Source organism: Tursiops truncatus, chromosome 11 (assembly GCF_011762595.2).
Source record: "Tursiops truncatus isolate mTurTru1 chromosome 11, mTurTru1.mat.Y, whole genome shotgun sequence".
NCBI lineage: Eukaryota > Metazoa > Chordata > Mammalia > Artiodactyla > Delphinidae > Tursiops > Tursiops truncatus.
In genome coordinates, this window is record NC_047044.1 from 62,466,527 (window position 1) to 62,484,387 (window position 17,861).

At 41.7% G+C, this 17,861-nt stretch overlaps 1 protein-coding gene across 2 annotated transcripts in view; it reads left to right on the plus strand.

The window, feature by feature from the left end:
- Nucleotides 1-2,867: 2,867 nt before the first annotated feature.
- CERS5 (ceramide synthase 5) overlaps nt 2,868-17,861 on the plus strand; it is a 35,127-nt gene continuing 20,133 nt past the window's right edge. The window contains exon 1 of one of the 2 annotated variants that reach the window (XM_019934466.3): nt 2,868-3,195. In XM_019934466.3, coding sequence (XP_019790025.1) covers nt 2,999-3,195 — 197 coding nt within the window. In that variant the 5' untranslated portion in view covers nt 2,868-2,998. The remainder of the gene's footprint in view (nt 3,196-17,861) is intronic. The other variant, XM_019934464.3, reaches the window with a different exon arrangement.

Below are 17,861 nucleotides of genomic sequence, written 5' to 3' on the forward strand. Positions count from 1 at the left end.
AGCAACTTGGCAAGAGAATTATTGTGTACATTCAAAATGAGCTGTTTGTTTTACCAATTCAAAATGCAGTGGTTTTTTTTATTGTTAATTGTACTCCGCATTTAATAATTTACCTTACAAGTATACCTAAATGCTAAATGGAATTTCCAAATGCCTCTGCTGAAAATGGACTTGTTTTCTACCCTGGGCAGAGGCATAGTTGGTTGTTTGTTTTCCTTGCTTGCAGAGGCAACTGCCCCAATTAAGGTACCTTTTTTAATGGGAGTGTAGATTTCCTTGGAGATAGAAATGCTTTTTGAGTCATCTGTTAACATTTTCCAGGGTCACTGTGTGTTCCAGCGTCTTGCCTGGTCTTCTAAGTGCTTGTCCGGGTACTACTATCTGCTCTTGGCCCCAACACAGGCTGAAGTCATTTAGAAAGCCCTGTTCACTGAACAGTTAATCCAGAAGTTCCTGCTGACATTTATAAAATATCCAATCTTGGCTTGAGTTTAGCTACCTTTACTCTGTGACTCACTGCTTGCTGCTCTAACCCATCCACATTGTACTCCCTATATCTACTAACCTTATACAAAAAGTCTGAGTGCCTATGGGTGGCATTAATGGGTATCAGTTGAGTATGTCACCGTATATCAGGTACTTGGGGGCTGAGATTACCCTTGGAAGAACTCCTTTCTGTGCCTTTCAAGGGCTAAGGTAGACATAGGTACAGACCGTAGAGACAAGAATTAGCTCCATAATCAATATAATAAAAGGATATTCTTATCAAGAGAATGACCAGATAACACTAAACATTCTTAGAAAACAAAAGAACAGCCAAATAAAAAGTGCTTATCATTTATTCTCTCAGCTCTCTAAATGAAGGCAACTTGTTGGACTATGTCAATGTTGACAATAGGATGATGTGAATTTTTCTGTTGGTAAAGCAGGAAAAGGGGCCAGCTTGGGACTTGAGATGGTTAAGGAGACTCTGTCCATGACTGCTATAGGGGCCAACTTAGTTCTTTTACCAGCTTGCTGGTCAGATCACTCCTGGCCAAAGTGAAACCTGTACTAAATTTGCTTTCATTACGTATTTCGTCAGCAGTATGTTTTCTAACAATCAAGAGGTTGAGAAATGGTACGTATGTGTTTTTCTGGGAATAGATCTTGAGACCAAGATCATTGTGTGTTGGCCTCTGCATGCTAAGTTAGCATGTTCTTTGTTCCTTGGGGCTCTGCTTTGAATTCCCATGGGATCAGAGAGAGTTTACTTCTTTTATTTATTTATTTTGGCCACACCACACGGCATGTGGGATCTTAGTTCCCCAACCAGGGATCGAATCCATGCCCCCTGCAGTGGGGGCATGGAGTCTTAACCACTGGACCACCAGGGAGGTCCTGTGAGTTTACTTCTTTTAAAACGTATCTTGAATATAGGGTAGTTACCATTAAGCTATTTCTGGGTTTGGACGAAAATGGCTTCAGGCAGTGTGGTTCTCAGACCAGCAACAGTGGCATGACTTCTGAGTTTGTTAGAAATGAGAAATGCACATCCATGGGCCTACCCTGAACCTCCTGAATCAGAATCTCTTTGGATGGAGCCCAGAAAACTTTTAGCAAACTCTCCATGTGGGAGATGAGAGAAGCTAATGTCTGAGCTGTGGCACACTAAGGTTTGAGAACCACTGACCTCAAGCAGACCTTCTAGTCTACTCCTTAAGGCGGCTCCTTTTTTCTCTTCTTTCTCTCCCTTTGAAACTCTTTATCTTCTGCCGCAAGCATGCCTACTAGTATAAAGATACTCTGTCCTTGGACAAGATTAGTTCTTTAATCTTTTTTCAGATCATTCTAGGTAGCCTGTGGTAATTAACCTTGTAGCCAGGTTTGAACGGTTGGCACCCAGGGTTCAGCGTTCTCCAGCGGTTGAGGGACAATTTAGAATTCAATGTTTTGAAGGTTTCTTGTCTATGGCTCCCCTCCCTGTTTATGTAGATCCACAAAAGAGTTCAATGTTCAATGCGGACATCTAAAGTTAAGGAGTTTTATAGGATAAAGCCTCAGGGCTCTGGAATCTAAAGACTTTCTAGTTCAGAAGCTCAGCTCTACCACTTGTTTATATAGCCTCGGGCAAGCTGCTCTCTGGACCTCAGTTAACTCATCCATAAAATAGTAAATACCTACTTCACAGAATGAGGAAGTTAAATAATGTGTGTAAAATGTTCGGGGCAGTACCTGGCATATAGTAAACCTCATTAAACATTGGCCATCATCTACTTTTCTTTTTCCTTTAATATTTTCCTTTGGATATCTTCCATTTCCTTTCCCCATGAGAAGAATAAAAGGATTTTTAAAAGTCAATTTTGAGGGATATACAAGGACAGGGGGTTGAGATCACGGAGGGGCACGAAGAGAGAAAAAGGGTGGGGAGCAAAAAGAACGCTGCTAGTAGGCGGGACCAGCTGAGATGGCGATAAACCCTAGTGAGAGATGGGGGCTGTGAGGGAGGGGGGAGAGAGAGCGCGAGAGAGGTATGGCCTTCCAGGGAGCAGGAACAGCTTAAGCTGGCTGGACTGAGAAGAATGTCCCCATAAGGGAGCTATGCCTGAAATAAGGGGTGTAGCCGTAGCTGGACGGGAGAGTGAGGGAGGAGGAAAATCTTCGCCGAAACCGGTAGCAAAAAGGGGCGGCACGAGCGTTGAGTGCTTGTCCGGGGCGGGACCAGGGCTGGGTGGAGGCGGGGGCGGGAAAAGGAGGGGCGTGGCCGGGATCGGGAGGCGGAGTCCCGAGGAGAGGCGGCCGGAGAGGCTGCGGTGAGGGAGGTGGGCGGGGAGGCGGGATGGGCGGTGAAGAAGCTGGGCCCCTCAGAGAAGGCGGACTGAGACGTGACGGGGACAAGAAGGGGCCGGAAGGGGGCGGCCGCCGGTCCGGCCCCGCCCAGGGGCCGCCTCCCCGCGGGTTCTGTTGGCCGTGGCGGCAGCTGAAGCTGTGGCGGCGGTGGCCGCGGGGTGGGCGTAAGATGGCGACAGCGGTGGCGGGAGCCCTGGGCCTGCTGTGGGGCTGGCTGTGGAGCGAGCGCTTCTGGCTGCCCCAGAACGTGAGCTGGGCCGACCTCGAGGGGCCAGGCGACGGCTACGGCTATCCGCGGGCCCGGCACATCCTCTCGGTGTTCCCGCTGGCGGCGGGCGTGTTCTCCGTGAGGCTGCTCTTCGAGCGGTGAGAGCCCGCGGGCGAGCGGCGCGAAGGGCTGTGGGCGCGGGCTGGTGAAACCGGCCCGGGGGGAGAGGCGGAGGTCGAGGACCGGAAGACGAGCTGCAGGGAAAGCCCGGAAGCAGGAGGCTGGGAGAGCCCTGGGCCGCGCGCGGGATGCTCCGAGGGGCGAGTTTGGGGCTTGGACATTGAAAGAGTGAGAGTCGAAGGGGACACTGGACCCATTCAATTTGAGAGCCCGGGGTGGGTGTCTCATGGGCCTCTCCCCAACCTCCAAGGATTCTGCAGACCAAGAAACTGCGAGCTGCGACCGAGAACCCGAGGCGGGAAACAAGAAAGGGCTGCCAGAACCAGGACTAGTTGGGATCATGGAAACTGAAGGGTCGGCTCAAGAGCCAGACGTTACAAGCCGAAGAAATGGGTTCATGGGAAGATAAGATTTGTGAGGGCACTTTAGTTCCAGATAGTTGAGGGGCACAGGATTAGTTAGGCCCTAAGCCTTGGTTCGTCACACCGCATGGACGCGCGCGCGCGCGCGTGTGTGTGTTTCAATAAAATTCTGCCAGAGCCCGTAAGAGAGTAGAAATCTGGTAGGGATAGGGTGTGGTGGAGCCTGAGGCTTCCAGAGTATGGAAAGGTGTCAAATTAGTTGCAGAACAGGCCTTGGAGGCCTGAAATTTGGAAGGAGGAGTGGTCATGCTGAAAGGATGGAGAGCCTTAGGGTGTATGAGACAACAGCTGTATTGAGACAACAGCTGTATTGAGCCAGCTTCTAAGTGACCATGTGTTCTTGACAAAAAGTGTTTTCACTTTTCATTGAGTGAGCGGCTCCTGTCTGCTGTCGAAGATAAAGATATCCATTGAGGACTTGCTGTGGTGATGTTACAATGTGGACTTATAGCTGTGAGTGATCTTGATCGAGTCTACTCACAGCCCGGGAAAGGTGACTTCTTTCTGCATAGGTCTCAGGTAACGAGGATGGCACTTTGACATCTTTTGTTCCTTTGGCCTATAGAGCAGGAATGCCCTTTCGAGGATGGGACTATATTGCAGATAGACTACTTTGTTACTGTCTGAAAATCTAATATTATCTGTTTTGGATTACTTCTTTGATTTGCCTACTATTTCTGACACAAAAATCTTTCAAAATATATATGTTTCCCACCATTCATCCATTATTTAACAGTGTTTATGTATTGTCGTCAAAGTGCTGTGCCAGAAGTTTAAGTATAGTCGTTGTATTAAGTATTCCTGGGGTGGAGGCACAAACCGCTTGTCCCTCTTAGGAGTAACCTAGGTCCAGGTACTCTCCACCTTCTCATCTGTATATGAGAGCAAAAAAAACATAGAGAAAGACAGTATAATGACTGAAAAGGAAAATACACAATTCAGGAGAGAAAAAAAAAGTTCATTGTCTTAGGAAAAGATTCTCTGCTTTTCATATAAATATATACTAATATGGAAATTTCCCCAAGTTAGTGGTAAGAGGAACTAGCTTGTTGCTTCTAAACACTCATTTTATATAAGCTTGCATATATCTTCATATTTCCCAGGAGTACTCCCAGGTGACTGTGAAGACGGACATATCCCCTGGCACAGCCACTGGAAAGGATCCTTTTTACCTGTGGGAATTCTATCTGAATGTTTCTGTGGTGCTCCAGTGTCAGGGGAGAAGGGATGGATGGGAATACTGATGTGAAAGCATTCTAGCATGGTATTCCTTGGCTAGTAAGGACATGTACCTTGTTCATGTCATTTTTGACCTTAGGAAAGTTTAAGCCTAGAAGCAGTCTTGCTACTTTGTTTCTCTTTAAGACCTACGACTTTAGTTAGCAATAGAAATAACAGCTGGATTACCAGTTCTTCTCTTACTGTGCTGGACTTCCATAAAGGTAATAGAAGTCACTTTTAGAGTATAGAAAAAGATATCAGAAATATTGGTTCATTTATTCTCTTTCCTACATTTTCTCCTTTCTCAAATCCTAACTACTTAGTTTCTAAAAAGTGATTCATATAATAATCATGAACTGTAAGAGCTAGAACTCCAACCTCCATTTATATAAATAGTAAACTAAGGCTTAGAAACATTTTGCAGCTTTTCAGAGGCTGCACACTCACCTGGGGGAGGAGGTAGAACCAAGATCCAGAGTGTTTTCCCCAGCCCCATTCTCTTTCCACTGTATGGTGTGGCCACTTTTCATATTCCTTAAAACCCCCTTTCAAGAGTTAAGATTTAACCTGCCATTGCTACTATTCTAGGATTTGGAGAAGAAATCCATGTACATCTTATTCTTGGTTATTTAATATAATGTGTTTGACCTGAAATTTGCATTTTTTGCTTCAAATTGTTCTGCATATATTAATGTCTTACACTATACCCTTTGATAAATTATCTCTGTGTTGTTTTAAGAATATCCTAAAGAAAAAATATAGAGTTTACAGTTTATCCTTACTTTCTCTTTCTTATCAACCACACCAAGCATTTGTTTATTTTATTATTAATATTTTATATTTTTATTTATTTATGGCTGCGTTCGGTCTTCCTTGTTGCGTGCAGGCTTCCTCTAGTTGCGGCGAGCGGGGGCTACTCTTGGTTGGGGTGCACGGACTTCTCAATGCGGTGGCTTCTCGTTGCGGAGCACGGGCTCTAGGCGTGCGGGCTTCGGTAGTTGTGGCACGTGGGCTCAGTAATTGTGACTCGAGGGCTCTAGAGTGCAGGCTCAGTAGTTGCGGTGCACGGGCTTAGTTGCTCCGCGGCATGTGGGAGCTTCCTGGGCCGGGGCTCAAACCCGTGTCCCCTGCATTGGCAGGCGGATTCTTAACCACTGTGCCACGAGGGAAGTCCCCATTTTATTCTTTAAGTTCCCACATTCCCTGGAGAGCTGTAGCCTCATCTGATAGGGACGATTTGAAAAGCCACCTGACCATATATTAATGTATCTAGCTATTTCGCTAAAGAACTGCAGATAGGAGATTATTACCTACCCAAGAATAGAGGCTTTTCCTTTGTGGGCCTCTGCTAAGTGGTTGCATTCTGGTGGCCTGCACCTTGCAAAATACCTTCGATGTGGCATGTGGTCAGTAAATTCTGATTGAATGTTTGAGAAGGGTCCACCCTCATCTACTCAGATGCCCAGAGGAGTAACTGGAATCTAGATCTTCAACATGAAATAGATGTTTGGCTAGACTGAGAGAGACAAAACTATAATTCCTTTGTTTCTGTTAAATTTCACCACACAATATTTGCATGTTGTGCACCTTTCTGCAGTTTCTTTTTCCCCACCCCCCATGCACACACTCATGCTACCCTATACCCTATCAAAAGAGAGATAAGAAACTCTTCCACCTGTTCTTTAAAACTTCTTTTAATATTACATTGATGATTGAGACCTGAGAGAATGAATAGTCCAAGCTAGGTGTGCCGTGTCTTACTTAAATTGGATCTTAAAGATAAAATTGTTTGAAATTTAATATCTAGTCCCTGAGCACTTATTCCTTGGGATCAAGTATAAGCTTGAGACTTAATATTGATATCATCAGAGCTACATAGGCTCATTTATTTTGAATATGGTATTGCAATAGGAGCTTTATGTTGCCAGGAGAAAATTGTTTGGTGAATTATACAGGAGATAGATTAGAGCTCTCCTTACTGCTCATTCATTATTCCAGTCCCCTCTTCTCTCCTGTTACTTCCAAGGCAACCTCACTGGCATGTCTAAGGAACTTTCTCAATACCATTCTCTGGCACAGGGGACTAACAGACTCACTTACTGGCCTATCTTATAACTAGAAACAAGAGCAGTGACTCACTTTTTTGTGCACATTTCTTAACCACTCATTTCATCTTCCTCTTGTAAACCTTGCTAACTCTGCTGCTTGCTGCCTTTTTTTTCTTTTTTTATTTCCTGTTCTTCCCCACTTCTGCCAAGTGGAGGAAGAAGAACCTTTTTCCTCTTCCTGACAGACCTGCTGCCTTCCTTCTAGGTCCATGTCATGTCACAACATTGTGACCCAGTATTAGTAGGTCCTCCAGACTGGAGAGAGGTGTTGGGAGGAATGGACATAGCTGCTGACTAGGTTGTAAGGGAGATTGCCCATTCCACTACATCCCTAAAGGTATTCTGTTGGGCCTTACTGAATTGTAAATCACAGAATTAAGTCAGGTTTGCAGATCCAGCAGAGTGAGATTGAAAAAGATGGTCACATGGCTCTGCCCTTATCTAAGAACCCACCTCTTAATAAGCTCCAGGTGATCAGAAGCCTTATGTGTCCCTCCTCTCTCCTGGAAAAATTTCCCTAGCCCTTTCTGTGCAGTGGGTGTTGATGCTCTGCAGACAACCCTGAATACTGTTGTGACTGAGGTCAGGTTCCTGGCTTACCCCTGGAGACAATATATTTGTCACAGAAAAGAAACATGTCAGATATTTTTGCTTTAGCCCCTTCCTGATTCAGAAAACTAGGGTCTCCTAGCTGGGTAAAGAAGAAATTAATGGGGAGAAGAGGAGGCATCAAGTGAACTCTGTACCTTCCTTATAGAGTGGGGAGGGGGAGATGTGCCTGTTTTGGCTTCCTCACCAGAGGTAGTTTTAGGCAGATAAAGCTGCTTTCTAAAGAATTCACTGAGTTTTGGGCTCTTTGTGGTTGAATCCACTCCTACTTTATCTTTGGGGAAGTTAATTGAGGTGTTGCTGCAAAAGGAGTTAACCATAGTCACTTCTAACTAAAAAAAAAATCTGAAACTCATTTTCCTAGATGCAAAGGCAGTTTTCCTAGATATGAAGAATTCTCTCTGAATTATCTAGTACTGTGGTTTCCAGTATAGGAGCCACTAGCTAGCACAGTAGCTACTAGCTTTTGGGGATTTCAACTGTGACTGGTCAGCACTGAGATGTGTTCTAAGTGTAAAATACACACCCGATTTTCAAGACTTAATGCAGGGGAAAAAAATGTAAACTATCTCAATTTTTAACATTGATTACATATTGACATGATAATATTTTGGATATATCGGGTTAAACAAAGTATATTATCAAAATTAATTTCACCTGTTTCTTTTTTACTTTTTTTAAAGCGCCTATCAGAAAATTTAAAATTACATATGTGGCTCACATTATTTCTATTGAGCAGTGCTGATGATAGTGATTCAAATAAGTATTAATAACCAAGAAGAGAATTTTAATGTAGATTCACATTTTTTTTTAACTATTTATTTATTTTTGCTGTGTTGTGTCTTCCTTTCTGTGCGAGGGCTTTCTCTAGTTGTGGCAAGCGGGGGCCACTCTTCATCGCGGTGCGTGGGCCTCTCACTATTGCGGCCTCTTTTGTTGTGGAGCACAGGCTCCAGATGCGCAGGCTCAGTAGTTGTGGCTCATGGGCCTAGTTGCTCCACGGCATGTGGGATCCTCCCAGACCAGGGCTCGAACCCGTGTCCCCTGCATTAGCAGGCAGACTCTCAACCACTGCGCCACCAGGGAAGGCCGTAGATTCACATTTGATTTATTTTTTATTTGTGTTTTTTTAAAATATTTATTTATTTTTGGCTGCATCAGTCTTAGTTGCGGCCTGCGGGATCTTTCATTGCGGTGCACGGGCTTCTCTCTAGTTGTAGTGTGTGGGTTTTCTCTCTCTCGTTGTGGTGCGCAGGCTCCAGAGCACATGGGCTCTGTAGCTTGTGGCATGCCGGCTCTCTAGTTGAAGCACGCAGGCTCAGTAGTTGTGGCGCGCTGGCTTAGTTGCCCCGTAGCATGTGGGATCTTAGTTCCCCGACCAGGATCGAACCCGCGTTCCCTGCATTGGAAGGCGGATTCTTTACCACTGGACCACCAGTGAAGTCCCTGATCTTGTTTTTAAGCACCAGAAGGTGATTAGTTCTGAGTATATTGGACCAGGTTTTAAACAGTGGGGCTTTCTAAAAAATTATAGTAATAATGGGATTTTTAAAATGTAAATCATTTTCTGAATGATTTAAATGACTAGTTATAGTCTATTTTGAGTAACTGTCGATTAACAGTGCCCTCTAGCCAAGTATTGCTCTGGAGTTTTTTTCTTCTGCATATATTTCCTCAGTCGAGTAGTTAATGATGTGTAAACAAGTTTGTCAAGTAGTTCATTGTACATGAGGTGCTACACAGCCCTGATAAGGCAATGAGAATAATCAAACTATTGTATTCTTCTCAAAACTATGGAGTTTCTTAAAAAGGGTATATATCTTGTAGTCCTTAGTTCTGGGGTAGTGTCAGCATTTGTAAGGAGTCTCAATTATAGGCACAAAGGGTCTCAAACTAAATCAGATTGTTGTGGTTGTGTTTTAATACTTCTTGGGGAAATCTCCAGTTATAGACTGAAGTTAGTTAACTTGAATTTCTACTGATTCTCCGGAAATCATTGACCTCCTACATGTAGCTGGTAGGTTATCTGATGACCCAGGAGGACAGGTGGCCACATTTCCTTGAAACGCTTTACCTTTTAGTTGAGAATTAAGTTTTTACCCATTTGTTCATCCGTTCATTTTTCAACAATTATTTATTGGGAGCTTAGTATATGCCAGATATCAAACTGAGTGCCAAGGGTAAAAAAGTAAGTCATGGTGTCTACCTGCAGGAAGAGAGCAAGAAAACCAGTGGTTAAAATAGAGTGTAATGAATGCATGCACAAGGTTAAGTCATGGGAATTTGGAAGAGGTGGATTCGGTTCTTTTTAACAGTTATTAACTGAAATACAGGCTTAATGTCCCAGTAACAAACACTTGTTTCTTGAATTATGAAGGATGGTAAAAACTTCTTAAGAAAGAGCTTTTTGTTAACCTTTTTCTCTAATCCACCTCTTATTCAACATGCATGCATTTATGTTCCTACTTTAAGCAAATGCATTAAGTAGTATAATTACTCACCCATTTAAAAAATAAATATGTTTAATGAAAGAAATGTGTGTAGGTAGTTAGAGGAGTTCTTTAACAACGAGAATCTTAGGGACCTCCAGCTGTTCTCCAGCCATACTTGGAGAACTGCTGCTACTTGCTGCTCTATAGCAAGTAAAGTATTCATTAGCTACTGTATAATAAAACTACAAGTTAGTCTTAAATTAGTTTGTGTCTGTGAAGCATTTTAATATACTTATATACTCTAAGTAATTCTTATTATCTCACGACTTACTTCTCTCATAATAAGGTAAGGTGTAAGCAGAATGCTGATCCTTCTTTCTCATCACAGTACCAAGTAGGTTCATCAGATTGCACAGTTATTAGTCATCTTAATTCTTTAAGGCCCTCTTATAGGTCTAAGTGAAGATAACTTTGATGGAAATGGGAGAAGGAGTGAAGAATAGTCTGGTATAAATCCACAGTGTATGCCTTGTCATGGCTTAGGATAGCATAAAGGTTCTCTTCTTTTTAGTTTGTTTCTGCTTTGTTTTAAGAGCAAATTGGCCAATTAAAAAAAAATAGTCCTTAAAAAAACCTGCAAAGATTACTTGCACACCGACCATGCAAGAAATGTTGGATTTGGTGGTATAGGTGTCCTTGAGAAGTGTAGTACCTCGTACACAACAGGCACATATGTGTACAACAAATGTGTATAACACATTTGCTTGTACATAGCAAATTCTGTCCTCTTAAGAATTTACTCAGAAAAAACACACTGATGTGCATGCATATGTATAGGGAATATACAAAATAATATATGGTTGGGAATCAACAGCACATAAGTGAATAAATAGTATAACTTAGTAATTCTTAAATCTTTTGTTCTCAGCATTTTTCTTTTTTTTACTCTTAAAAATTATTGAGGATCCCAAGGAGTTTTCGTAGATGTAGGTTACATATACCTCTCAATTTTTTCATATTTGAAATTGAAATCGAGACATTTAAGAAATATATTTATTATTTCATTAAAAATAACAAAAATAGGACTTCCTTGGTGGCACAGTGGTTAAGAATCTGCCTGCCAATGCAGGAGACACGGGTTTGATCCCTGGTCCAGGAAGATCCCACATGCTGCGGAGCAACTAAGCCCGTGCGCCACAACTACTGAAGCCCACGTGCCTAGAGCCGGTGCTCCGCAACAAGAAAAACCACCGCAATGAGAAGCCCGCGCACCGCAAGGAAGAGTAGCCGCCACTCGCTGCAACTGGAGAAAGCCCGTGCGCAGCAACAAAGACCCAAGTAGCCGAAAATAAATTAAAAAAAAAAAAAAGCCTATTACATGTTAACATAAATAACATATTTTTGAAAGATAATTTTCTAAACAAAAAAATATTTAGAGAAAAACATTGATTTTATATTTTTGCATATCTCTTTAATATCTTAGTAGAAGATAGCTGGATTCTCCTCGCAGGCGTCTACATTCAATCCCTTCTGATATGTTGTTTTGGTTGAAGTATATAAATAAAAGATGGCTTTACACAGATATGTTATTGGAAGGGGGAAGTATTTTATCTTTGCTACTACACCAAAACACAAGGAGTAGTTTCTTAAAGGTTGGTTAGAATCTGAAACCATATCAATGAGCTTTCCATTCATGTTAAAATCCACTGGTGTCTTACACTTGGAATGGACATCATGTATTGGTCACTTGAAAAATACTGGTTCACTAAGTTATACAGATATCCTAAATGTCAATACATTTCATTATACAGTATTAAAAAATCATAGTAATCTCAGTGTAACAATCTCATCAGAAAAACCTTGAAGTATTGGGACGTTGTCAAGCTTAAAGGCAGATATATGGTCTCTAAACTTCTAATTTTCACTTGAAAGCTTGAATTTTATCAATGGCAAGATTGTTTTTTGAAGTGACAGGCTTATTTCATTCATTTTTAAGAAAATGTCTCTGAAATACCCAGTTCCTGAATAACCGTAGTTTGTCTGTCAGTCATTCTTTGGGGTAAAAATGGTGTTCTTTGTAAAAAGTGATTTTAGTTTAGCATACAACTCAATCAGTCAAACAAGTGCATTTCTTTGAGACCACCGTATCCTTTGGTGTGCAATAAAAGTACTTTATGTGTACTGCCCATTTTATCACAGAATACTTTTTAGAAATGTACTCAAGGGTTGGCATTTAATAAAATTAATCATTTGTATTGCTTCATCAAGAACATTCTTTAGTGAAACTGGCTTTGTTGTTGTTGTTAAGTAAGAGGCTATAGCAAGAAAGAATATAATAATTACTACTGCAGTTTGGTGCCGCTGCCCTGATTTGTGCTCAGCTTCCATAAGTTTACCCACCATTGCTTTTTTGCATCATCATTGTAAATATCAACACCATAACAAAGGCAAATGTCTTAATATCATTACGAAAATAGTTTTGACTTTATGAGCCCCCAGAGAGTATCTCAGGGATGCTCTGGGGTCTGTGGACCATACAGACCCTCTGCCGTTATTGAATGAGATCACCCAGGGCTGAGAGTGTAAAGTAAGGTAAGAATCTGCATAGAACCGTGAGGAAACACTGTGTTTTAGGAAAAGGCAGAGGAAAAAGAAACCCCAAAGAAGATAAGAGGTATGACAGCCATAGAGTATTTGATAATATCAGTAGTTAGCATTTAATAAGTACATACTTTATCCCAGGCACTGTTCTAAGTACTAAACATTGAATCTTCACAGTAACTTTATGAAGTAGGTAGATACTGTGGTTATCCTCATTTTACAGATGAGAAAACTGAAGCAAGGAGAAAGTTAAGTAACTTGTCCAAGGTGACCCAACTAGCAGTGCACACCAAGAAGTCTAGTTCTACTGCCAGAAAGATAGATGGAGAGAACTAGGAAGAGTGTGACAGAAAGGAAGCTAACAGGAAAGAGCATTTCAAGGGGGAGAACATGCTCAATAATGTCAAATGGCACTAAGTGGTCAGGTAAGATGCAGGCCTGAAAAGCATCCATTTGATTTCACAATAAGGAGATCATTGACGACTTTGGCAAAGAGCAGCTTCAGTGAAGTGTAGGGACAGAAGCCAGATGAGAGAGAGAGGAAGGTTGAGGAATGAGTGGGAGTTAGAAGAGAAGTCATGAGAAGAGAACTTTTTCAAGAACTTTAGTTATGAGGTGGGTGAGAGCCAGAGGGTGTGAGGGACAGGAAGCGCTGTTTTAAGGTGGGAAAACTTGAGCATGTTCAACGTCTGATGAGAAGAAACAAGTAGAGAATGAAGCCAAAGGTAATAGAAAAAAATAGGAATAAATAGAATGAAATTTCTAATCAGGAAGAGAATGGATATAAAGCACAGGGATATTAGTTTTAGATAAAGTGGTTCTGATGCAGGAAGTGAAGGCATTCCCTTCTCAGCGGAGATTCTTGAGAGTCTTAGCTATTTCCACTTCTTTCTTCCTCCTCTTTATATCTTTCGCTGCTATAACTCATTACTATCTTTGAGTCTCCATTTTATTGGAATTTCTTTGGTGAGGGTTACCACCAGTCTTCAAATTGCCAAATCCATTGGATACTGAAATCCCTGTCTTACCTAATCTCTACCTCATTTGATACAACTCCACCGCTGACATTCCTGTCCCCTAAATTCACCTTTTATGTTGGTGTTTCCCAGTATTCTGACCTTGGTTCTCTTTTTAGTTTAGATTCCTTTCTTATGTAGTCACATCTACCCTCACAATTTTAGCTACCACCTGTATTCTCATCCTCTCACTCTCTTTTTTCCTCTTTTTTCTTTCTCATATCTTTGTGTCTGTGCCTGTGTGTATGTATCTTAAGCCCTTTTTCCAAGCTTATTTGCCTACTAGACTGTTGCATTTCAATGTTACATGGGTACTTCAAATTCAGCATACACACAACTCATCTTTCACTCCCAAATTTGCTTTTCTTATCTTATTCTCTACTTGGTTGAGGCTCCATAATCAACTTAGTTTCCCAATCCGGAAACATAGAAGGCACCCTTGATTTTTCCTTTTCTTTTGCCTCCTACATCTATCCAGTCACCAAGTTCTATCAGTTTCACTTTCTCACCATCAATTGAATCTAACCTTGCCTTTCCATTTCTATAGCCTTAGTTCAGTGCTTTGGTACTTATAGCATGGATTTTTTTTACAATAGCCTAAAGCCTTTCAGTGACTCTCCATTAACTACAGGATAAAGTTCAAGCTTAGCATAACATGCAAGGTACCTGTGACCTGGCCCCTAACTACTTGTATAGTTTTTTCCCCTGTCATTATCACCACCTCCATTCCCGATTTGTACATTGCATACTTCTCTAAGCGCTTTCTTATCTCTTTGATTTAGTACATGCTGTTCCCTCAGCCTGAGTGTCCTTTTTTTTTTAACTTTTAAAACCTTATTTATTTTTTAACGTCTTTATTGGAGTATAACAGCTTTACAGTGTTGTGTTAGTTTCTGCCGTATAACGAAGTGAATCAGCTATATACATACGTATATCCCTATATCCCCTCCCTCTTGCATCTCCCTCCCACCCTCCTTATCCCACCATTCTAGGTGGTCGCAAAGCACCGAGCTGATCTCCCTGTGCTATGCAGCTACTTCCCACTAGCTATCTATTTTACATTTGGTAGTGTATATATTGTCAGTGCTACTCTCACTTCGTCCCAACTTAAGCTTCCCCCTCTCCGTGTCCTCAAGTCCATTCCCTATGTCCATGTCTTTATTCCTGTCCTGCCCATAGGTTCATCAGAACCATTATTATTATTATTATTTTACATTCCATATATATGTGTTAGCATACGGTATTTGTTTTTCTCTTTCTGACTTACTTCATTCTGTATGACAGACTCTAGGTCCATCCACCTCACTACAAATAACTCAGTTTCGTCTCTTTTTATGGCTGAGTAATATTCCATTGTATATATATGCCCCATCTTCTTTGTCCATTCATCTGTTGATGGACACTTAGGTTACTTCCAGGTCCTGGCTATTGTAAATAGTGCTGCAGTGAACATTGTGGTACATGACTCTTTTTGAATTATGGTTTTCTCAGGGTGTATGACCCATTGCTGGGTCATATGGTAGTTCTACTTTTAGTAGTTTAAGGAACCTCCACACTGTTCTCCATAGTGGCCCCATAGTGGCTATATCAATTTACATTCCCACCAACAGTGCAAGAGGGTTAACCTTTTCTCCGCACCCTCTCCAGCACTTATTGTTTGTAGACTTTTTTTTTTTTTTGCGGTACGCGGGCCTCTCACTGCCGTGGCCTTTCCTGTTGCAGAGCACAGGCTCCGGACACGCAGGCCTAGCGGCCATGGCTCACGGGCCTAGCCACTCCGCAGCATGTGGGATCCTCCCGGACTGGGGCACGAACCCGTGTCCCCTGCATCGGCAGGCGGACTCCCAACCACCGTGCCACCAGGGAAGCCCTGTTTGTAGATTTTTTGATGATGGCCATTCTGACTGGTGTGAGGTGATACCTCACTGTAGTTCTTTTTTTTTTTTTTTGCGGTACGCGGGCCTCTCACTTTTGTGGCCTCCCGTTGCAGAGCACAGGCTCTGGACGTGCAGGCTCAGCGGCTATGGCTCACGGGCCCAGCCGCTCCGCGGCATGTGGGATCTTCCCGGACCAGGGCATAAACCCGTGTCCCCTGAATCGGCAAGCGGACTCTCAACCACTGCGCCACCAGGGAAAACCCCCTCACTGTAGTTTTGATTTGCATTTCTCTAATGATTAGTGATGTTGAGCATCTTTTCATGTGTTTGTTGCCAATCTGTATATCTTCTTTGGAGAAATGTCTATTTAGGTCTTCTGTCCATTTTTGGATTGGGTTGTTTGTTCTTTAGAGAAATATCTATTTAGGTCTTCTGCCCATTTTTGGATTGGGTTGTTTGTTTTTTTGATATTGAGCTGCATGAGCTGCTTGTATATTTTGGAAATTAATCCTTTGTCAGTTGCTTCGTTTGCAAATATTTTCTCCCATCCTGAGGGTTGTCTTTTCGTCTTTTTTATGGTTTTCTTTGTTGTGCAAAAGCTTTTAAGTTTCATTAGGTCCCATTTGTTTATTTTTGTTTTTATTTCCATTTCTCTAGGAGGTGGGTCAAAAAGGATCTTGCTGTGATTTATGTCATAGAGTGTTCTGCCTATGTTTTCCTCTAAGAGTTTGATAGTATCTGACCTTACATTTAGGTCATTAATCCATTTTGAGTTTATTTTTGTATGTGGTGTTAGGGAGTGTTCTAATTTCATTCTTTTACATGTAGCTGTCTAGTTTTCCCAGACCACTTATTGAAGAGGCTGGCTTTTCTCCGTTATATTCTCTTGCCTCCTTTATCAAAGATAAGGTGACCATATGTGCATGGGTTCATCTCTGGGCTTTCTATCCTGTTCAATTGATCTATATTTCTGTTTTTGTGCCAGTACCATACTGTCTTGATTACTGTAGCTTTGTAGTGTAGTCTGAAGTCAGGGAGCCTGATTCCTCCAGCTTTGTTTTCCTTTCTCAATATTGCTTTGGCTATTCAGGGTCTTTTGTGTTTCCATACAAATTGTGAATTTTTTTGTTCTAGTTCTGTGAAAAATGCCATTGGTATTTTGATAGGGATTGCACTGAATCTGTAGATTGCTTTGGGTAGCATAGGCATTTTCACAATGTTGATTCTTCCAATCCAAGAACATGGTATATCTCTCCACCTGTTTGTATCATCTTTAATTTCTTTCATCAGTGTCTTATAGTTTTCTGCATATGGGTCTTTTGTCTCCTAGGTAGGTTTATTCTCTGTATTTTATTCTTTTTGTTGCAGTGGTAAATGGGAGTGTTTCTTTAATTTATCTTTCAGATTTTTCATCATTAGTGTATAGGAATGCCAGAGATTTCTGTGCATTAATTTTATATCCTGCTACTCTACCAAATTCATTGATTAGCTCTAGTAGTTTTCTGGTAGCATCTTTAGGATTCTGTATGTATAGTATCATGTCATCTGCAAACAGTGACAGTTTTACTTCTTTTCCAATTTGGATTCCTTTTATTTCCTTTTCTTCTCTGATTGCTGTGGCTAAAACTTCCAAAACTTATGTTGAATAAAAGTGGTGAGAGTGGGCAACCTTGTCTTGTTCCTGATCTTAGAGGAAATGGTTTCAGTTTTTCACCATTGAGAACAGTGTTGTCTGTGGGTTTGTCAATATATGGCCTTTATTATGTTGAGGTAGGTTCCCTCTATGCCCACTTTCTGGAGAGTTTTTATCATAAGTGGGTGTTGAATTTTGTCAGAAGCTTTTTCTGCGTCTATTGAGATGATCATATGGTTTTTATCCTTCAGTTTGTTAATATGGTGTATCACATTGATTGATTTGCATATATTGAAGAATCCTTGGCATTCCTGGGATAAAGCCCACTTGATCATGGTGTATGATCCTTTTAATGTGTGTTGGATCCTGTTTGCTAGTATTTTGTTGAGGATTTTTGCATCTATGTTCATCAGTGATACTGGCCTGTAGTAGTTTTCTTTTTTTGTGACATCTTTGTCTGGTTTTGGTGTCAGGGTGATGGTGGCCTCATAGAATGAGTTAGGGAGCATTCCTCCCTCTGCTCTATTTTGGAAGAGTTTGAGAAGGATAGGTGTTAGCTCTTCTCTAAATGTTTGATAGAATTTACCTGTGAATCCATCTGGTCCTGGGCTTTCACTTGTTGGAAGATTTTTAATCACAGTCTCAATTTCAGTGCTTGTGATTGGTCTGTTTATATTTTCTATTTCTTCCTGGTTCAGTCTTGGAAGGCTGTGCTTTTCTAAGAA